Source organism: Megalops cyprinoides, chromosome 1, assembly GCF_013368585.1.
Source record: "Megalops cyprinoides isolate fMegCyp1 chromosome 1, fMegCyp1.pri, whole genome shotgun sequence".
Classification (NCBI taxonomy): domain Eukaryota; kingdom Metazoa; phylum Chordata; class Actinopteri; order Elopiformes; family Megalopidae; genus Megalops; species Megalops cyprinoides.
The window spans coordinates 10,872,624-10,896,601 of NC_050583.1; the positions used below are offsets into that span (position 1 = coordinate 10,872,624).

Genomic DNA, 23,978 nt, shown 5'->3' on the forward strand with positions numbered 1-23,978 from the left:
CGGGAGGAGAAAGCCTCCTTGTTCCTTGAAAACTCCTCTGCATTTAAATATTCGTGTCACTCTGGTGATGTGTCTGAACCTCCACTTAAAGCTCCTCAAAACTCTTTTTACATGACATTATTGTCATTTGGTAGATGCCCTCATCCAGCGATACTTATAGCTGCAATTTTTGCGTGTTATTCATTTATACAGCTGGATATTTACTGAGGCAGTTCTGGATTAAGTACCCTGCCCAAGGGTACAGCAGCAGTGCCCCAACGGAAAATCAAACCAGCAACGTTTCGGTTACAAGCCCTGCTCCTTACCGCTATGCTACTCTGGCACTTTTATCAGCCTTCCCACCTCTTCACCTCTCCACAATAACCTGCTTGGCTTGATTAATACTCGGGAGAGATGACCTCCTCCTGGAAGTGGCACCGGCGGACCAGCAGGGGGCAGTCTTTCCACTAAACTCCCAATGCAGTACGTGAGACGTAGCGCATCAGGAGATGCAGTTCTGTGGATGAGATGTTAATCAGAGGTCCTGACCATCTGTGGTCACGTGGGAAAAACCGGGAGTTTTTTTGGTGTTTTCTTTGTTGGTGGTTTTTATCGTCCCCCTGTTTAAAGGGCTACATCATTCACTCCCTCTCAGCAGATACACGGTGAGTGCCCTGATGCAAATTTGCTGCTGTGCACCACCGTGGTGGTTGACACTTAATGATGGTTTGAAATGAGTCAACGCTTTGCTTGCTGCAAATCGCTTTGAGATCCAGGAAAGGAGCTATATAAATGCAGTGGTTTGGGTGAGTCACCTGCCTATTACCGTAAAGCTCTCTGAGTCTCATGAAAGGAACCATATAAATGCAATCAATGCCTGGTGTAATAGCCCCCCCCCCACACACACACACACACACACACAGACACACACACACACACACACACACGCACACAAACCCCCCCAGAGCCCTGGACCATACTGAGTGTAATCTCCCTCCCCAAGGCATGCTGGGTGCCGTAACCTTCCCCCGGGTGAGCTGGCAGACACCTCTGCTCAGAAGGCAGCCCAGACGCAGCTGCTGCCAACACCTCTAATTACACAGCTGACAGAATCAAAGTTACAAGCAAAGTTAAGCAGCGCGTGTTTAAAAGCTCTCTCTCTCTCTCCTCTCCCTCTCTCTCTCTCCCTCTCTCCCTCTCCTCTCCCTCTCTCTCTCTCCCTCTCTTTCTCTCTCTCAGAGTCAAACAGACACCGGGACCTCGGCATGCGCCAGCTCCTTCGCCGAGGCCCGGGAACGGAACCAGAAGGCTGGCTGGAACCTCACACTCTTCAAGGGTCAAAGGTCACACCACAGTGACTCAGCTGATCGCTGGAGGGAAGTCTCACACTTGGACGGCCCCCCTCTCGCGCGGGCGTTGTTATCTGAGAGTGCTTTACCGCTGATGGATTGAAGTGCACCCGGGTTCACGGAATGAGTTATTTCAAAAGAGATTGATGAAACCCAATCAAAACCAATTTAGGCACGACAAAGCACTGTTTTAATGAGAATACGGAGCATTTCGTCTGACACAAAAGGGTACAGGGACGGTGGCAGGGTGCCCCTGCCCCCCCCCACTCCGGCCTGCCAGCCTGGCACTGTGCCAGTGGAGCTTGACGGAGCTCTCTGCCAGCGACGGCACCGTTGTGATGGATTGCGGAATATTACTCCTCCATCACTCTCGCAATCCCAGAGCCTTAATGACCAGCCCCTTTCATCTTTCTGGACAACCCCCACCGCTCAGCCCTGATAAACACATCCCAGTGCCTGAACTGAGCCTGCCTGTGCGCACGCACGCACACACGCACGCACGCATACACACACACACACATACACACTCACTCATACATTCACTAAAGCACTCACACACACACATGCACTCACTCACACACTCAGTAATGCACTCACACACACACTCACTAACGCACTCAAGTGCACACTCACACACGCTTCTCCACGCGCTGCAGGTACGCTGCACACTGCCCTGTACGGCCGCATGCTGAACGCTTCTCTGACCTGAACACTCACCAGTCCTGCTTCTGCCTCTTTGAATGCCACCCACTCCTGAACACTCATCAGCCCTGCCTGGACACTTAACACTTCCGAACCTTTGCACACACCTCACTCTGCCTGGACACTTAACATTTCCGAACCTTTGCGCACACCTCCCCGGGTTAGGTCCATTGGTGGGGTGGCGGTTGTGAGGGGTGCTACCCGGCGTTCATCTTAAGGGGGTTATCTCAGGCCATACTTCCGAAGCAGCCAATAAACAAGCAGTCTTAGTGCATGGCAGTAATTAAATCAAAAAAAAAGTCTGAGCCATTAATTCCCCTTCCCCAAAAAAAAAAAAAAACTGGCACAAGTATCAATTTCATTCTCCTCGAAAACCCAATGAACCCAGCATGGCTCTCAGGCCATTAGAAGCACAGGCAGCTAAGAGCTGGCAGCTGCTTTACAAATGGCTGTTATTAGCAGCAGGTAGGAAAAATAAAGTTTTGCCCGGGGTCCTGGTGGCAGTTTGACAGACACAAAGCTAATCACTGGGAGAGTCACTCGATCAAATTCCCGTATGCCGGGAAGCGCCGCGCGACCGTCGCCCGTGGAAACGCAACACGCGCGACCGCCCCACCCCTTCTGCGCTGCCGAACTGGGGCGCCGGAAGAAAATACAGAGGGGTACGACTGCAATCCACGGGGGGGGCACAAAAAGTCATATCGTAAAAAAACATAATAACTACTATGCATCTAAGGAGCAAACTGGGGTGCACTGAGGTCTGTCTGAAGGTGCAATGTACCCCTAAAAACCCCCATAGCGCCGGGCCTGGCGCCAACCCTCAGCCTCGTGCCCCACGCCCCACGCCCCACACCCCACGCCCCACTGCAGAGCCTGCACTGGGCCCGGTCATTCCTCCCGCTCGCCTGCACTGTCACCCCTGGCGACAGGAGGCAGACTGAGGGGAGCAGGCAGGTCATTGGGGGGATGTGTGTGCGGAGGAGGTGGGAGATGTGTGTGTGTGCGTGTGTGTGTAGCGCAGTGAATTTCCTGCTGGCGGAGAAGTGAGAGAGGGGGAGAGAGAGAGAGAGAGAGAGAGAGAGAGAGAGAGACACAGAGAGAAATCACATCAATCAGTAAGCGTGTCAAAGAACAAAATCAACAGCCACAGCAACAACAACAAAAGGGGTCTTGTGGGAAGGAGCCCTCTGCGACCTCAAAAAGGCCGCTGCGCGTGTAGCGGTCGGCCTGATGTGCAGCCTGGCGTTCGGACGCCCACGCGAGACCCTCTTCCTCCAGCTGCTGCTTACGTGTGTGCATGTGCGTCTGTGTGCGCGTATGCTTGCGCGTGTGTTGCGTTTGTGTGCGTGAATGTGTCGGTGTATGTGTGTGGGTGTGTCTGTGTGCGTGTGTGTGCATGGGTGGGAGGGGTCATCTCTTTGTCACCTCCGTGGATCAAAGAGGGGGCCGTGCTGGGCACGGCTGGTGGGCAGGGTGTGGGCTGAGAGGAGGGGATTGTGGGAGGGCGCAGGATGGCGGTTCTGACGGCCGCCAGGGCTTGTGATGGTGCCCCCCGTCAGCTGTGGCCATAAAAGATTCGGCGTAAAAGGTCAGGGGGGCTCACTGGGCCGCTGCTTCTGGGAGGGGGGTGAGGTGTTGAGCTAAATTTGGACCCACTGCTCCCACGCAATGCCTTTCATCCCCTCCAGGGGGCTCTCCCAGAGTGGGCACTACAAAGCCGGCCAAAGGAAGTGCAAATGCTTGTCCTTCAGAAAAACAAACAGATTAAGGAAAGTGAAGGTGTGCTCAGTAATGAAAAATTAAAGGTGTGGCATAATAAAGTGTGTTTTGGGGGGAGCGGAGTTGAGTGGAAGAACAGGGGGGTTAAATACTTAATCAGTTTACTATCTCTCTTTAAGATGGCTCCCATACCAAACATGTGAAAGACCAGTTTTTCCTTTGTCAGTGTCCAAGAGCAGGCATCTCAGGTCCCACCCACTGGGGCCATGTCTCAAACTCTCGTGCATTACATTAATGTCATTTAGCAGATGCTCTTATCCAGAGCCACTTATGCATGTTACAATTTTTACATGTTATCCATTTAAACAGCTGGATATTTTACTGAGGCAGTTGCAGGATAAGGAACCCTGCCCTGGGGTACAGAAGCAGTGTCCCTGCGGGGGAATCGAACCAGGAACCTCTTGGGTCCAAGCGGTCCTCCTTGCTATGCCACATTGCCGCCCCCTGCGCAGACCTGATTTGTCTCACAGCTTTGAATGAGTCAATTCAGCCTCTTTTGGACCTCCTCAGGGATTTCCTCCCAGCTGTCGGGTCTACGGGTCGGGGTGGCATGAAGCTGGACACAGGGAGGATGCTCCTATCGGATTCGAGCAGGGGCCTCTGAAACACGCAGAATCCTCTCGTATCCCCCCCCGACCCCCCCATCTGCCCCCCCCCCCTCCAGCTGAGACTCCCTGAGGGAATTACGGAGAGATTTTATTTTCTTCATAATTACTTTTTCTGACTGCGGGAAACAAATGAGGGTTTGCTGACAGCCCATCAATCAAATGCTCCACCAATCAGTATGATCGTTTCCCATGTGACACCCCCCCCCCCCCCCAAAAAAAAAAAATCTCCTAAAACGCTCACCTCAATCTACAGCTTTCATTGCAGCTAGTGCTTTGTCCTGCAGGAAACATCCGCATGGATATCTCTCTCTCTCTCTCTCTCTTGCTCTTTTTCTCATTGTCTTAGAAAAAAGAGAGATGAGTGGAAGTAGGGAGAAGGAGAGACAAGAAGAATGAGAAGCGGAGAGCCCCCCGGGGGTGGGGGGGGGGGGGGGGTTGTGGGGAGCTCGAGAGATAGAGGAAGATAAAGTGTAGAGAATGTTTTACGTGCATCGCCTGGATGTCAGCGCTAAACCTGCGCTCATGCCCAGACCGCTTTCAATTAAAACGACAAGAACCCTGCCGTCTTCCGACACCTGACAATGAGCAAAGTAGGCCTGTGTCGTCCCCTCCTCCCGTCCCAGCCCCCGAGGGGCTTTTAACACCCCATCCCGCGCACCCCGCGCCGTTCGACTCTCCGTCTCCTCCCACCTCTAATCAGTAAGAGCCGGAGCGGCGAGAGCGCAGCGATCAGTCAGGGACCGCACTGCTCCCCCCCCCCGGTCCCTCCGGGAATCGGCCCGACCGCGCTCCCGCCCGCTGCCGGCTGGCAGAGAGGCTCGGTTCAGTGGGTTCAGCTTTGCGATCAGCAGTCTGCAGGCGGACGCGGACGCGGCGCACCGTCGCGGTTCGATACGGCTCGCTTTATTTGTATGGCCGGGCGGCCGGCAGAATCGCTCATTGCCGAAAGCCTACAGAAGTTATTATCACGCAGTCACAGTTCAGTAATTGTTGTGACACGAAATTACAAAATGCCACACTCCCCAAACGGGAATTCTTTCTTTCTCTCTCTCTCTCTCTCTCCCCCTCGTTCACTTTCTTACTCTCCTTCTTCTCTCCATTTATTTTCACAGCAAACTCATGCGCTACTCATAATATATCTTGGCAATGTTGAGCGAGCGTGTTGTGGTTGATATCTCCACCTCTCTCTCTCTCTCTCTCTCTCTCTCTCTACCCCGTTTCCCCTCCCTCCATGTTTTTAAAAGAGGGCAATAAGTTGAGTTTTTCTTGCAAAAACTGACAATATGTTACTGACACATTGAACTAATCAGAAACCAGTGTTACCGTAACCAATCTGTTAAGCATTCAAAAATGACAGAATCTGATCGATTCGGGTTGAAATATATTTCCACAGAGGAGATGGCAGATTTATTATTATGGAAGTGACCGCATGAAGGTCTGAACTGTTTCATTAGTCTCTAATTTCACTTCAGAGAACTGCCGAGTCTGAGCGAATTTGAAACGCTCACAAACACCCCCTACTGGTCATTTGAAGAACTGCGGGCTGAGTTAATTTCACCCAAGCGCAACCGGACTTCAAACGCCTGAAATGCAGATGATGCAATTATATCTGTCCAGGCCTCCTGGAGATAATTATCCCCAAGACCGTGGAAAAAGCCAGGGACGAGATGAGAGGGCCGTGACTTTCGTGGCGCTGGGCCTGCATTGTGTATGCCGAGCCTATTGACAGACCTCATCCCTGCATGAATTTTCCAGCTGCTGTGTTTACACTGGGAAACAATAAGAAAAACAAACAGGATGCAGAGGCGTTCTCTGTTTTGCAAACACAACCTTTAGTGCGATACCCCCCTGCCGCTCTCAAATGGTTCAACTTCCACTGCGAGTCAGATGGAAATAAATGGCTGCAGCTCTCTCTCTGTTTCCTCTCCCTCGACCACCTTGTATCAGCAGGGTAGGCTACCCACAAACATGTGGGCAAACACACACGAGCATACACACACACACACACACACACACACACACACACACACACACACACACACACTCACCCACAGACACACACACACAGACACACACACACACACACACACACACACTCACCCACAGACACACACACACACACACACACACACACACACACACACACACACACACACACTCACCCACAGACACACACACACACACACACACACACACACACTCACCCACAGACACACACACACACACACACAGACACACACACACTCACCCACAGACACACACACAGACACACAGACACACACACACACACACACAGACACATACACTCACACACAGACACAAGCAAACACTCTCACACAGACACACACACACACTCACACACACTCACACACAGATGCACACTCACACATAGACACACACACATGCATTTACCTTGCACCATGCACTTATGCATGCACGCTTACAGACACACACACATGCATGCACACATTCTCAGGTGCACATATGTGCATGCATGCAAACACACACTCAAAGCTCTCATGAACCCATACATGTGTGCATACACAGCATACACATACACACACACACATGCATGTGCACATGCTTAAAGACACACATATGGATGCACACACAGCCACATGGATATAAACACACTCACAGGCACACACTCACATATGTACGTATGTGTGTACTTGAAAACACGCGCGCACACACACACACACACACACACACACACACATATTCCCTCACATACTTACGTCTCTCTGCTTCACTGCTACTGTGGTTCCACCAGCTGTGGGTCCCCTTCCTCTTCGTCTGTCCTAAGCAGCTGCCTTCTACACTGCAGCTGTGTAATTCATGCCTGACCACAGTACAAGCAAAGGGCTGTCAAAAACTGGCAGAACGACACACTATGTTCAAGGATATCCTGTTACAAGAATGATTTCTGCCACAATTACAGGTTGCATGGATAACTGTAATAAAGAAAATGGGGAGGGCGGGGGCGTCCGGTGCTTGAAAACACCTAGAGCAGCACGTAGGATCAAGTCATCCTGCCAGTGTATTGACAGTCTAAATGTAGGAAGGATCACAATGTCCAGCCCTAGCTGGGAGGTTAAATCTGGATGAGAGCTCCCCCGCGCCTCACGTGATTGGACGATGTCTCCATCCTGCCAGGAGAGCCGCGTGAGGCGACCACAATCACTGGGGAGGCCCCAGGTGACGCGGCTGGCTGTCTGGCTGTAGGGATAGCGTGGACCCCCTCGCTCATTACGGGTAGATGACAGCTTCACCAATCAGCTCTGCGGATCTCCGGGAGCCAGTCCGCCACGCGAGGACAGAGAGTCCCTGTTAGTTCCACATGACCTTTTTGTCATGCAGGTGGCTGCGGCAGTAAAGACCGTAATGATCATTACTGCTATCGACTACACCGCTATCTACCCTTCTAGCACTACCTCTATAGCTGCTGCTGCTGCTATCACTGTTGCTACTCCTACAGCTGTTGCTACTTTGAAACCTCTTCTGTTACCAAATCTGCCAGGACTGTTGTTGCTATCATATGCAGTAAATAAAGCTAAATCAGCTGCTTAAAATTTGAAGGTGCAGCACTGTGGTAAAGAGCAGGGCTCAGAGCCAAGAGGTTGCTGGTTTGATTACCTGCACGGGCGCTGTTGTTGTATCCTTAGGGCAAAGTACTTAACTCACAATTGCCTTAGTAAATATCCAGCTATAGAAATAGATAACATGTCAAAACTGTAACGTTTGTGAGTTGATCTGGGTGAGAGTGTCTCCTAAATGACAGCAACGTAATGTAGTATTACCAGTTCTACCAAGACTGCTGCTGCTGTAAATTAAGCTACACCAGCTGCTTAACGTTGCGGTTCCATTGCTACCCGTTCGCTGCTGCAAACTCTACTACCGCGATACACCTCCGTCTGTGCCACCCCCCCCCATGAAAATGAAACATATCGTAATGTAGGCTACTTGGAAATATGTTGTCTAACCCAAGAGTATGTTGCGTATACATTTAAAATATGATGAATGTCAGTATATTGCGATATTCCAAAACGCAATATTTGATATATTTTGCATTTATTTTTTGAGCTAAGAATACTGTATATTCTTTAAAATATATTCTCTCTCTCTCTCTCTCTCTCTCTCTCTCTCTATATATATATATATATATATATATATATATATATATATATATAGGTTCCTGCTCCTCCTCCCTCCTCCTGCTACAACGTTGTGACCGCTGACCACTTCCTCCAGCTGATAAACATCTGTCTGCTCTAGCAGGTGGGTTGCTTATCAACGGAGCGGGTGGTGGGCGGGCAGCCGTCATCGCTAACTTTTACGGCAAATCAAACGATCGTATGGAGATGCGATACCTACGATGGGCCGCCAGACCGCGATTAAAGGCTGTGCTTCTATTCTGGGGCAATTTGTAATGCATTTAAAGATATCTCGGAATCTTCCTGTGCTCATTTGGAGATCTCTATAATCCATTTACACTGATGTCATCATCTGGTAGCTCCAAGACATCTGGGAAATCGTTGTAAAGCTATCACGGTAAATGTTCCTCGGGTATTTTGAAAATATGTCATTTTCTCAGCTTATACGAAGCCTCTGGGAGTCCTCCACTGATTATGAACATATGTTATATCCTTGAATACCTATATCTCTAAAAGGCCTTCTGATATAATTTTTCCCTAAATGTTACTGTAAAATCAGTCCTTGGCAAAACTGCCACTGGCTGCACTCCTCCTTGCCTGTCTAGTGACACCTAGTGGAAAAATATGGCATGACGTCTGGCTCTTCTCCATATCAATGTCATGATTTATCGTCTATCCAGTCGGTTAGGTCAAAGATTGTTTTCAGCTGTTTATTGATGATGTGGAGCAGCCTCCAGTACCAGTTTTTATGGTTTTACTACCCTGTTATTGTCTCTGTGGTAAAGCAACAGAGTTCATTCCAAGTTCCTTTTGGAGGGTCAAACCACTTTTGTGCTGCTTAATGTCAGATGGCATTCAGTGTGCATGTGCATGTGTGTGTGTGTGTGTGTGTGTGTGCATGCATGTGTATATGTGTGTGTGGATGGGTGTATGTGGTACATGGTTCATTTGTTTGCTGATAGTCTAAATATATCCTTGACCATTTCATTGTACCGGAAATAGGTCATTTTACCCCACAGAAAACTGAATGGTTAAACTAATCCACTGTCACTGTCGTTAAATGTAATTAAGAACTACCAAACAGGGAGGAATACACTTTTATATGCAACAAGAAAGGGTTAATTCATTTTTATATTAACAATAAAAAAGTTGAAATTATATACAGTACATAATATATGTACACGATCAGTTAACGTGTAAATATTTCCATCATAAAAATCCTCTTTCAAAGCTGTGTAGCCTTGAGCAATCAGCCACCATTCGAATGAATATTCTCTGCATAAATCCAGCTTCAGCTTGATACAATTTATGACTTTTTTTTCCTGTGGACCAGCAAGGAGAGACACAGTAAAACAGACGTGGAGTAGGGAAAAAGGTCAGTGGTTCTAAAGACCTGCATGTGCACAGAGAAAGCTTGCTGCTGCTCTTGTGACGGTGAGATCCAGCGAGGGTGGATAAGGGTCTTCCAGCAGGGCTTATCCTGTGGTCCATACTGGCCTGTGCAGTCTTTGGCCCAGCTCGGGAAAGCCGATCACCCTTTCCCGGGAACGATGAGCGAGCGGTGGGCGGGGAGGGGCGGGGTGTGGCAGGGTGGGGCGGAGAAGCGAGGAGGATCATGGACTTGGTATGCTGGGATAGGGCAGTGTACGGTGGGGGAGGCAGGACAGGGTGGGTCTGGGCATGGCAGGGTGGGTGGGGTATGTCAGGACAGGGCGGGGTATGGTGGGATGGGCGGGGCAGGGTGGGTCTGGGCATGGCAGGGTGGGTGGGGGTATGTCAGGACAGGGCGGGGTATGGCGGGATGGGCGGGGCAGGGTTGGTCGGGGCATACCGGGGTGGGCAGGGACTGTCAGGACAGGGCGGGGTATGGCGGGATTGGGCGGGGCAGGGTTGGTCGGGGCATACCGGGGTGGGCGGGGACTGTCAGGACAGGGCGGGGTCTGGTGGGGTGGGCGGGGCGGGGCGGGGCGGGGCGGCTCAGATTCGCTTGTAGATGTGGATGATTTTGTTGCAGTTGGGGCAGCGGTGCTCCACATCCTTGCAGGCGTCCACGCAGAAGGGGATGCAGCAGCATGGCCAGCACCTGAGGGACAGACGCAGACAGCAGGCCTCTTAGCAGTCTGGAAGAGCAGGGGCATCAGCGCCTGAACCCTACGATAAGCATGCTACCCCCCAGGTGCTCTGATGCTTGAATGGTGTCAAATGCTATTCTGGGAGTGTTGTTAACCTGGTCTGTCACTGTTGCTCATGTAACCTGGATGGATACGTTTCTGCTTGCTTGTGCTGGAGAGCACCTGAAACACTACCGCCTTACCTGAAACACTTCCACCTAAAGCAATTTCTTATATCATAAACCTTGTTTTCCATATAGAAAAATCTCTGGTTTCATGCACTTTTATCTCACTTGTGCCTTGTCTGGCCAGCTGTTGAAACTTTGTCACGCTGCGCTTCTAATATTGTTGACTCCTTATGTGGCTTTTTGTTCGCGCCGTACTCTGCCTCACTTGTAAGTCGCTTTGGATAAAAGCGTCTGCCAAATGGATAAATGTTACTGTCCGTTGTGGCCCTTTGACAGGTTGCTCAGGACACTCTCTGATGAGAGCGTATGCTAAATGCATGTAATGTAATGTAATGTGTGCACTGTGCGGAGTCTGCCTGGCCTAGACCAGATCTCCTGACTGGGCCCACGCGTGCGGGAGCAGGCCGCTGCCAAATGGCTGGAGATGTTCAGTCTGCAGAGCGTTCAGCTCCACTCCACAGCACACGTTCTGCTTTCCACGTGTCTGTTTTTCTCCTTCCCTTTCTCCTTCTCTCATTTCTCCTTTGATCTGCCTATTAATCGTGATAATCAGGGACGGAAGTGGTTGCTGCCATGGTTACGGTTGCCTGTGGCGACTCACAGGAAGAAGGCAAGCGAGCCGCAGATGATCCAGGTGAGCAGCCCCGAGGTGTGCTCTGTCTGGGTGACCACCTGCTGGCGGCAGTGAGGACACTGGGTCTGGCCCGGCACGTCCGTCAGGCCTGGAACCATCACCACCTGGGTCACTGCGGAGACACAAGGGACACTGCTGAGCTGCATCTGACCCACTCGCTCACTCACACACATGCACACACACTTACACATATGTACACACACTGTACACACACTTACACATATGCATGCACACACACACACTGTACACACACTTACACATATGCACACACAGTGTACACACACTCACACACATGCACACACACTTACACATATGCACACACACTGTACACACACTTACACATATGCACACACACTGTACACACACTTACACATATGCATGCACACACACACACACTGTACACACACTTATACATATGTACACACACTGTACACACACTTACACATATGCATGCACACACACACACTGTACTCACACTTACACATATGCACACACACTGTACACACACTTACACATATGCATGCACACACACACACTGTACTCACACTTACACATATGCACACACACTGTACACACACTTACACATATGCATGCACACACACACACTGTACACACACTTACACATATGCACACACACTGTACACACACTTACACATATGCATGCACACACACACACTGTACACACACTTACACATATGCACACACACTGTACACACACTTACACACATGCACACACACTTACATGTATGCACACACACTGTACACACACTTACACATATGCACGCACACACGCACACTGTACTCACACTTACACATATGCACACACACTGTACACACACTTACACATATGCACACACACACACACACACACACTGTACACAAACACATATGCACACACGCACGCACACACACACACATACACACACACACACACACACACACACACACACACACACAAACACACAGTACACATATGTACACACTTACACATATGCACACACGGATACACAGTGCACACACTTAAACATATGTACACACACAGCCAGTACTCACACTTACAGATATGTGCACACACACACAGAGTACACACACTTACTCATATGCACACACACTGTACATACAATACACATATGCACAGACACATAGTGCACACAATTATAAATATGCACACACAGTATGCACACTTACACATATGCACACACACACTACATACTTGCACATTGTATACACACACAGTACAGACACTTATGCACACACACAAGCACACACACACACACACACACACACACACACACACACACACACACACACACGCGCCAGAATGCACAAACATGCAAATGCATACAAAGGCATTCAAACAGCAGCATGCACACATACACACACATACACACATGCAAGCATGCATGCACATATTGTACACACTCACTCATTAAGCATGCACACACACAGACACACACACACACACACACGGAGATGCAAGTGCACACGCACTTGCTCACACACATACACACCTCTTCCTGCACCTCAGAACACCTTCCAACCTCAGATTAGCAAACAACGGCAAACTATGCAGATGGCTTTAAAGACCTGTCATATTGAAAAATTTAAAATAACTGAAGCAGAAAGTAATTACTGCAATCTGAACATGATTTGGTCTGTGTGTGTGTGTGTGTGTGTGGGGGGGGGTGGCAGTATTTATCTTCATGGCAGGTTGTGTAGTTTTAGTTCCTACCTCCTGGAAACCTATTTCAGACTATTTTTGCTCAGACAGTGCACTTTTTAGACTTTGCAGCTCACTTACGGTAATTTCTCTGTTAACTCACTTAATTATCTTTAAAGAAATCAATGATTTTTTAGAAAATAAGTGAGCGAACAAATGAACCAAATCACTCAGTCAGAGTTATATTAATAAACTCTTGTTATTTCTAGTCACATTTCTGCCATATAAACCATTCTATGGCCCATACAGCTAGGTATTTGAAGCAGCTCATTAATTTAAATGTCTGAATTTGCACTCCTCCCTAGTCCCTAGTCCTACACCCTAAGGGCTACTCCACAAAGCTGCGTATAGTTACGCTTGTGACTTGTAGTGCCTCATTCGCAGTACTGACCATTCATTCGGCTGTCTATTCACCTGTTCGTGTTTCCTCACCAATGCACTGAATCAGTCAGCACCCCTCAAAATGCACGGCAAATATTGTCTTGGTAAATGTTTGACCAGCCGGAAGTAACGCTGTGTTGTGGCACCCCCTCGGTCAGGGGAACTCACATCAAAGCGTGGTTCCTGTTCTTGTCAGGAGGGTTATTGCAGGTGGTTGTACTGCATTAATCCTGCTGCCTACCTGCCAGAAAATCATTTGAAAGAGCCGTGGCAAAGAGCAGGGAAAACTGACACACCCCTTACTCAGAAAGAGCCTTTATAGATCAGTGGAGGGCAGGGAAGAATGCGATAGGCATTCGCAAACAGGGTGGGGCGAATGGTATCGTGAGATTGCTTTTCCATTCAGAGGAAGAAGAGTAGATCAGGAGGACATTTTCAGAGTGAAAGGGTGAGCTTGTCCAGTGTGTGCATCTGCAACGAAGAGCAAGTTGGCAGCAGTTCTGTGAATTTAACAACAACTTTTAATTAACCTGTAGTGTTTTGGGTTTCTTAATTTGCCTCTCTTGTTTTCCTTCTCTTCCTCTTGACTTAAAAGTTGGAGCTGGTGATGCAAATACACCTCAGCTAAAGACTTTAGTACTTTTTTAGGACAGTGGAATTTTTATTTTGTTTGGTTTTGTCCCCTTTTTGGTATTGTGGTATATTGTCTGTCTGTTTGTGGTATTGTTGATCTGCTGCCTTTTGAATCATGTTTCCCTTTTCTCCCTACCTCTACATGGACATTTGTCTACAGGCTGGGGGAAAATTCAATGTTATTTCAGAGTGATTTTATAATTGCAATTGACCTTTTTGAGTGAAAAAATCTATTAACATGAGGTAAAAAACTTTTTTAATACAACATATCTGATAATTGCTCTGCACAGTGCTTAAATGTTGTACCTGTCTCAGTCAAATGAGATAAAACAGTAAATCAATTAAAAGTGATCATATTCAGGCCAGAGGGTCCTGGAGCATGATCCCTGAAACAATCACCTCTGTTCGTTTTTCAGAATTGCACCTTTACAGCCTGATTGACAGTTACATCATAACCCGGATGACAACCCTCTCTTTTTTGATGGGGAATGTATTGCCTTTATACTGGCAAAGAATTCCCACTCTGCCGGTTTGGCCAGGCCAAAGCATGCCGGCAGGTTTTTGGAGGGGGGGGGGGAATCCTTAAGCCTTCTATTATTCATGCAGGAATGTAAAGAACACCGAATCCTGCCACACCCACCCACCATATGCTTGGCCCTTCAACCATCCTGCCTCACAATTGTGAAATGCTAACCTGGCCATTGTCTGCCACCTTGGCGATGGGGTGTGCAGTGTGTACTTGTGAGCATGCTCAGAAGAGAGAGGGGCTAGTGGGGCAGACGAACGGGCTGTAACTCACCCACGGTGGCGGGCGGGGGCTGTCCGCCAGGGAACTGGGGAGGAGGAGGGTACATGCCGGGGGCGGAACCTTGAGGAGGAGACAGCCAATGAGGGATGGGGGCGTGACATAACAGGTAAAGGTGTCAAGGCTCTTTATAGGTGTTTGTTTTTTCTTGCCATGACGGCTCAATGTTTGCCTTTATCTGCATGCAAGGGTCAAAGGGCACAGTTCTGAGACTGAAGACATGGCTGTGCAGCCAGGAACATACTGAAGGTGTGGTCCCGTTGAACTGGGACGAGGGCTGCCACTTACCTCCCTGGTAGCCATCAGGCTGCGGCGGCTGGTATGGGGCAGTCTGGAAGACCGGCTGGCCTGGCATGGCCATGCCTCCGTAGTTGTTGAGCGGAGGCCCTGGGTACGGGGGAGCCAAATCCTGGGGTGGTCCCTGGCCTTTCTCCATGTTTCTGTGAGAAGCACAAACAACACCCCCCTCAGACGTCAGCGGCTGTTGCGCTTCCAGAGGTCTCTGTTGGCTGACTCCGTGGTCGTCACTGAGACAACTTGTTTTAGCAACACGGGGTGGCCCAGGGAGGCGACAGCATGTGACAGGGGCACACGCCTCTCACCTGCCCTGCTCAGGTGCTCTCACCACCACTTCACATTTCGGTTCACGTTTGCGTGAACTGGCATACGCTGTATAGCACCCCACAGGAATCGATTTACATTATATTACACTATATTATATTATACATTTAGCAGACTGTCTTATCCAGAGCAACTTACATAGGTTACAATATTACATGCTATCCATTTATACAGCTGGATATTTACTGAGGCAATTGTGGGTTAAGCACCTTGCCCAGGGTTCAACAGCAGTGGCCCAGCAGGGAAGAGAACCAGTAAGCTTTTGGTTACAAGCCCTGAATTACCACTACACCACACTGCTGCCCAAACCAACCGGTTTCCAAACGAACGTGCGACTCGCTGTCTCGTTCCCGGGTTCCTGCCTCACAAACCGCTCTGCGCTGCTGAGCTCCGCCGGGTGTCTGAAACTACATGCAGCTGCCAGAGCTGCGATGTCAAAGGTGTACCCGCTGCCACGAGGGGGTAGGAGAGGGAGAGAGAGAGAGAGAGAGAGGGCTGCATGGCATGAGCAGAAAGACAGACAAAATGATCTGATTATCTTTTTTTTTTTTTACTTAATGACCCTGACGCTGTTGGCTATTATTGCATTTACTTTGGCAGTCATCTCTCAGTGGTTGTAGAATTGTTCATAAATTCTATCATTTTGCGTCTTGTAGACCTACGTTCCGAGTGCTCCGATTGCCATAATTGTGCAAGGACACTCAGTTTTAATACTGGCTTCACCACTGCTGTTAAATACATATATTATTTGATTTTGAAACAGTAGTTTTGTGTTGTTGTTATTTAGCCTTTCAGGGGCTTTTGCATGGTTAAATCAATTAATTTCATTAAACCTGCTACCAGACCACTTTTAGGTGGGGACCTGGCAATCTGCCCCAAATATGTTTCATATGAAATTCCTATTTCATGTTATGTCCATGACGTGCAAACACATGGAAAAGGTAAGGTAGGGAATTGTTCACATCTAGTCAAAACGCTACTATATTGCCCCCCGCAGGATGAAAAAAATGCAGAAATAGGCGTAGCAGGATGATTACCTACTGTTTTACTATATAAAAACATTGCCCCCCCCCCCATTTTTAACTGCCACCTCAGTCACTTCATCCTGGCGCCGGGCCTGGCCAAAGGTCTGAGCAGAGGAGGAAGTTTGCCGACCTCTTGCAACATTACTTTATAAGCGGGAATTAGATTTCGAAGTAGCAATCTGAACCTCCTGTCTCTCTCGGTAGTATAAACAAGTTAAACAAAAGCCAGGCGTTTCCTCCTAGCAGCGTGAGGCCGGGGGGGAACCTGACCCGTATTAAAACAAAGAGCAGTTCGGCTGCCAAAGATGCTCTCTGAAGCCCAGGGGCTGGAGGAGGCTGGCAGAAGAGCACAGAGGGTTTGCTGTGTGTGGGAGGCGAGGAGGAGGAGACGGGGGAGAGAGAGGCGGCGAAAGGCGATGTCAGAGAGAAAGAAAAGGAGGAGGGGGAAACAGCACCGCTAACTTGCATGGAATGTGATATATGAGGGTGGGAACCCGGGAGGATGGAGAAAATGTGAGTTGGCCGGTCTGAGGTCTAATTCCAGAGCATGCTGCTGGTGTTTCTTTTTTTTTTTCTACTCATGAGTGAATAGAACCAGTCATGCTACATCTCCCTGCCACTCTAACAGTCCTCGGTAAGTGAATTAGAATGGAATACCACTCACGTCCTCATAAGTGTGCAACCACACACACACACACACATACACACACACACACACACACACACACACACACACACACACACAGACAGACACACACGCGCACACACGCACACACACACCACACACATACACACACACAAATGAATGATTGGTAATCATTGACATTTATAGGATGCTGTTTTTTTCCATGAAACCAAATTACCGATAGAAGAATAAATATATTTCCTGGTCGCACCCTGGTTGTAAATTAATTTTCTTGCTGTCCAATGGAAGCAGTAAATTTGATGTTGCTGGGTCACATGTTTGTGACGCTAAATTGCGTCCACTGCCAAAACACAGATGCATCCTCCTCTTATCTGCTGGCCCATCCTCAGGATGGTCTGGTTACAGTTTCAGCCTAAATATGATATGCAAAGCCACTATAAAAAAACAACATCTTATCAAAAACCACTAGGCTGCCATTGAAAGAGTCTTTGACTGTGTATGTCCTTATCCTCCCTGACCTGACTCAAAGAAAGTGGCCTTCCTTCTGTAGTTAATTCTTAAAAAAATGTTTTACATAATGACATTCTTGACATAGCATGACATAAAGCTTTACTTTATATTCAAAAAAATAAAAACATACAAAATTCTCCCACAGAACGTAGTTGACAAGCAGCCGCAAACACCTCAGACACGCGTACTTTCTGCTGCTAGCGACGTTGATCTTGTGGGTATTTTTAGACTGCAGGCACCAAAACTTCGGGGGGCACTGCACAGTTACATTCCCGCTCTCAGAGGAATAGAAACACGAGGGAGCCCGATGCTCTGCTCCTCTCAGGTTGGTCGTCTTTTCCTGTGGTGCGGCGTGCGTGGAGCCAGCACTGCCCCCCACCAACCCCCACCCCCCGTCACAAATGTCTGGCTAGCGTTTGCCCCGCTCTGCAGCAATGCCTGAGAAAGCAACTCTGCTCCTTTCACAAGCCATTAGCCAGCAATTTTCCCAGGCACCCCCCCCCCCCCCCCCCACAACTGCGTTCCCCCCCCCCCCTCCCCCCAAAAGTAGGGTACAAGAGAAAGAAAACAGCAGTTCTTACCTGTTAGATTCTGTAGATGCACGAGCAGGAGTTGAGGAGTTGCCGTTCCTGTTGCGTCTGAGAGAAGTACTGCTGCGCTGTGAGAAACTGCAAGAGGGAGTGGTTGTGTAGGAGGAGTTTTTCCATTTATGAGGCAAGGAACTCGTGACCTCATGTTGGGAAATTCAATCTGATCAGGGAACTCTTAGTGGTACATTATTCCCCAGCTGTAAATGGGATTTCGAGACTAAATTCATTCAAATGCACTATTTGGATGCGTGCCATGCTGGTGCTTGAAGGGATGATAACACTGGCTAGCGTTTTCTGAAACACACGCACACACACACTCACACACACTCACACACACACACACACACACACACACACACACACACACACACACACACACACACACACACACACACAGATGACGTGAAATCCAAGAAGTGAAAGCTAAAGTTCATAATCTTCCCACTCCCTTCCTGATGCTTGTAGAGATATCATGAGTGACTCATGGGAAAGGAGGTGGACAGCTTGCCAGCACTGGGAACAATTCAATCTATTGCACAACGCTGCTTCGCAATCGCTGCAAAAGTGTGGCGAATATGTTGACAGGCAGTGAAACAGGAAATGCCATTCCACCCCTAAGTATTCTCAGATGGTGGGGAGCTGCTGAAACGCTGAGGATAATGAGGCTTGGATCATTAAACAGCTCAAAAAAAAAAAAAAGAAAAGAGTAAACACACGCAGGATTCTCTCGAAATATTGGCCAATAATTTGGGCTGCAGTCCTTCCGAAACCTCTAGGGGCCGAAGAACAACACACACTGTCACTGAACTCAAGGAATCAGTTGGCTCTGAATGAAGATGTGTGAATGTGTGTGTATGTGTGTGTGTGTGTGTGTGTGTGTGTGTGTGCGTGCGTGTGTGCGCGTGCGTGTGTGAGTACTTGCATGTACGTGTGTGAAACTGGTGAGGTTCACTCCTCACTCAATAATTTTATCAGGCTGAAGCCTGATTCTCCTTTGGCACACACACACTCAGTGTGGATTGATCAACTATCCTTTCAGCTGGTGAAAGCCGATTTCAACAAGGTACGTGGGCAGGGACAGAGGGAAATTTCATTCACGCGCAGAGAATTACATTGCATGACCGTCAGTGCATTAAGAAAGGGCTGAATGTACATATCCAGGCATATATTGTAACATTTTCTCCTTCCCCTGCTGTACCATCATATTGTTTTGCATAAGTGTGATTGACACATCTTGTTCTCAGCTGAGGGGAAAAAAAAGCAGATGACAGGAAATGGGGATGGGTTGTGGCCGGCTAAGACAAAGCATGAGTTGAGCTCGCTTGCAAAAAAAAAAAAGGATCTATCTGGCAACTCCAGCTGCATTTTGAGCTACATTATATTATTGGCCCTGCTTTCGAAAAACTCACACTTATTTTTCATTTTGCCTAATCTTATGTTCTTTCATAATCCTTTTGAATCAAAACCGAACAAGTTAAGACACTCAGGAATCTGCAGCGTGGGCTTCGAAGGCATTTTGTTTTTGAAACAAAACTGAACAAGTTAAGATACTCAGGAATCCCTAGTAGTGTATAGAATAAATATTCTCTTTGACATACTCTTTTTTTTATCAGACTTAAAATGAAGGTTGGATGAGAATTTGTGTTTAAGTAAAAGCACGCTTTCACACAGCAATTGTAAATCATAAACTTTCATTCAAGGTTTGTTTTGCCGTGCGTGCCACCGCAGTTCTGAGCGGAAGGGCAGCAATGATGGTACTACACTCTGCTGAAGTGATGCACTTTTAATCAAAGTGGAGAGCAATGAGATTACCGCAATCAATTTACTGTCACTCTGCATAAGTGAGTCCGCCAGGGCTGCACATAATCATTTTATCATTTTGTGAACTACTGCCATTTTTAAGTGCTAAATCGCACACGACTCAACATGTACTAATTATGTATCTGCTGGCTCTTTACTCATATCAAATATCAACGAAATTTCAGTTCAGATATCAGTACACACACAATGTTACATTTTCTGGGGGCCTTTTCTATAGGTTAGCTGCAGTCACCCCCTAGCGTCCCCTCATGCTGCCACTGTCTGGTACTGCCCCTGTCTGTGGGAGGAGAGATGACAGACAAGCATTTTTGTGTTTGTTTTTTTTTTTTTTTTTGACAGGTTGTAGGATCACACGAAACTACGGTTTCAAGTCAATTAATGCCGGAAAGTCAACATGCTGTTTTGTGTAAGAGAAGTGATAGAAAGCAAAACTAACTGGCTAACTTGCTAAATTTCAGACCTATTTACAATCGGCTAAATTAAGATTCACTCTGGAAATATAAGTCCTCACCACATCAAAAATGAAAAAAAAACATCTATTGCAACTAATGAAACAAATAAGGGAGGTCTACATTTTTGTGATTGCTTCATCATTACAAATAAGCAGCCTTGTCCTTGCCCAAGCCTGTTAATATGTTTGGAGGCCTCCTGCTATTACATAATTATACACTCCTAAAATGCCCAGAATATTAATGCATTTCCATAAACAACTGCTTGTCTGCTGGCTGTTTATCAATGAAAAGAACGTCCTGCCCCACAACCATTTCATCCACAACTAAAACGCGAAAATAAATCTCTCCGCTTGAAACATCTTATTTGGGTCAGCCAGCTCCGCAAAGAAATGTTGACGCTCATTTGTTTATTCAGAGTTATTTGTGGAACACGTCTTTCCTTCACCTCTCAAAGAATTTCCCATAACACCTGAAGGGATGGAAACCCTCAAGCGTGTTGTTTTTAACCAATGATCCAATTTTCTCTTTCAGAATGAGGTCCCCGGCCCAAACCTGATTTGTCTTTAAGGCTGACCTCTCCACTGAGACGGCTTTACTTGCAATCACAGAAGCACTTCACTCAGCAAAGTGCTTCCCATGTCTTCTGTCCTCTTCCTGATGACCTGTTTACCGTATTTGGCAATGAAAATCATCAGATCCTCTGGCAACCCTAACAGGAATGGCGGCATCTGGCGGTGACCTCTCCTCGGTTGCACATAATATCTCCTGCCATTTCTACAAGATGACCCGGAGAGGCTGTACACCAACTACTGCCTCACACCAACTGCCCTCACTACAGGAGTTCAACAGGGCTCCATGCTGGGCCCCCTGCTATTCTGCTCCCACACTATATCAGTATTTCCTCCTATGGTTTGTCCTACCACTACACTGCTAATGATATTCAGCTTTTTCTCTCCTTCTTCAGAGACCCCTGGATGCCGTTTTTTGTGTTGGCATGTCCATCAACCACCTGAACCTCAAGATGGAACCACAATTCTTCTTTGCTAAGATATCTTTTCTTCAAGGATCCCTGCATAGGCCTGGCCTCCTGTCAGACCAGTGTGGGCTTGCTTTGGGCTAGCTCTGGCACACACTATCTACAGAAAGCCCAGATAGGACTCCTGTGGGCATCTTTGATGTATACCTAAGCATTTGTTTGATCGCTAGCCAAGTTACCAAAATTTAAAAAATAATTTTAAAAGATTCATTTTTTAATCAAATTTAATTTAATTTCCTTTAATGACAGTTATCAGTTTCCATAATGTCAAAGGGTTGATTGAAATATGCAATCATAAATTGCTTCTGAAAGTTTTGCAGTGACTACACTAAGACAATTATTGAGTCCTTAAACAAATCATGGTTATGATTGTAAGGTTCTAAACTAACCTATCTAGTATGAACTTGAAATGAATACACAAAATAAGCTTTAAGGTTCTTTACGGAACCCTGAAAATTCCCCTCAGAACCCTCGAAGATCTTTTATTTCTTAGAGCATGGTGCTGGTGTCCTGTGTGCATGGTTTGTGTCCTTTGGGCAATGTATCTTCCTCACATTCCCCACATCACAAGGAAATACACTGTTGTTAAAGATATCGGAAAGTTCCTTAAACGGCAATCCGTCCCTTCAGTAATTCAGTTGATGTTTAACTGCAGGCTTCAGCTCAGGAAGCAAGAAGGTCTGCTACTCATTACCATGACAGTTTAACAGCTTGTGAGGTGGGGACCAACCAATCAGTCCCCTCCTATTCAAACAGAAAGTCAGAGTGGATGAATTTGTCTCGTGATATTACAGCTTGTGAACTCTGAGTAGCAGTTTGTTGAGAAATGACTGGGTGTGTGATTTTTCCACATGAACTCATGGGTGTCCTCTGTGACGCAACTGCAAATGGCATTTTATCCACTTACTCCATTTGTATTCAGTACTCTACTTCAGTATCACCCTCACAGCATACAGGATGGCGGTGTCCTCGTGGCTCCTCAGCAGCTTACTCGTTATTTATGGTCTGATGGATGCATTAAGAAATTGATCACATGACATTTGCCTGTTGGTATTCTTACTAAAGGCACTTAGCGTTGATAGCTTCCTGTTTGACGGAAAAACAGCATGCCCACATGTTAATCATGTAAAAAGCCATCTCGTGTAAACCAGGCAGAAAGCCGTCTGTTTGACTGAAATGTGTGTGTTTTTTTTGTAACACATACTCCTTATTCATTCAAAAGTACAAGCAGCTCACAATCTCAGTGCAAATTCATTTCACGGTGCTAAAATGTACATTATCTAATAAGTTAAATATCACTGATGAAAACTTGCAAAGGCATCAGCTGCACACAGCAAAAAAGATAACGCCCCTTTGCCCCATAGATTATCTAGAGAATTAGGTCGGATCCCAAACAACTCTGTACCCCCACATCCTTTTTTCAGTTTTGCAATTTGTGTGCCAACGCACTAATAAGGTTAGTTAAGGTTCACAGTTCCGGCTGCTGCTTCCCAGGTTGACCACCAGATGGCGTCGTGTGCTCCACGTCTCATTTAGTTAATGTCCTCCACCTGTGCATATTAGTTATTGGTTTCACCTGTGTTTTCTCTTATTTAAGATCTGCCTTTTGTCTACCTATTTGCTTGGTTTTGAGTTGTCGTGCTTGTAGTCTTTTACCAAGCCTGGTTTGTGGTTTCTGCTTGAGTCTTCAAGTGAAAGAAAGTTTGTTTTCTTTGAGCCAAACCTTTTGGTGTCCTGTGTTATCTGCGCACTTGGACTCACCCTGTAGCAATTTAGGTGACAGCTCTTGTGTTGATAAGATGAAGCTGCATAGAGTAAAGCTAAAAATGCAATATGTAATACTCATAGACATTGACCACTACTGAGAACATTCATGAAATGATCCATGAAGGAGAAGCAGCCTGGTCTCTGTTTCCAGGTGGGGTACAGCTGTTGTTACCTTGGGGAAGAAAACCAGATGAGCCTCAGTAAATATCCAGCTGTGTAAATGGATGAGTTGTAAACTATTTGTCTCTCTAGATTAAAGCATCAACTAAGCCAATGTAATGATACAAATGTTATGGAATGTTTTATGGGAAAACCCATGGTTTCCAGGCGGCAGAAAAAAAGGCAAGAGAACAAAAGGCATTTAAACAAATACACACGACACACTGCAAACTAAGACACACAACAACAACGAAAACAACAAATATTTACTGAATTAGCACCTGAATGTTAACGAAAATCCTGTTATG

At 47.3% G+C, this 23,978-nt stretch overlaps 1 protein-coding gene across 1 annotated transcript; it reads right to left on the reverse strand.

Annotated features, from left to right (window-relative positions):
• Nucleotides 1–10,530: 10,530 nt before the first annotated feature.
• On the reverse strand, nt 10,531–18,508 carry LOC118771498 (lipopolysaccharide-induced tumor necrosis factor-alpha factor homolog). The gene is made up of 5 exons (XM_036519543.1): nt 18,427–18,508; nt 15,332–15,483; nt 15,038–15,106; nt 11,472–11,616; nt 10,531–10,654 (listed from the first exon to the last, which is right to left on the reverse strand). Exons 2-5 carry the CDS (start codon nt 15,477–15,479, stop codon nt 10,549–10,551), a joined length of 468 nt encoding a protein of 155 aa, XP_036375436.1. The 5' UTR covers nt 15,480–15,483; nt 18,427–18,508; the 3' UTR covers nt 10,531–10,548.
• Between the last annotated feature and the right edge of the window lie 5,470 nt (nt 18,509–23,978).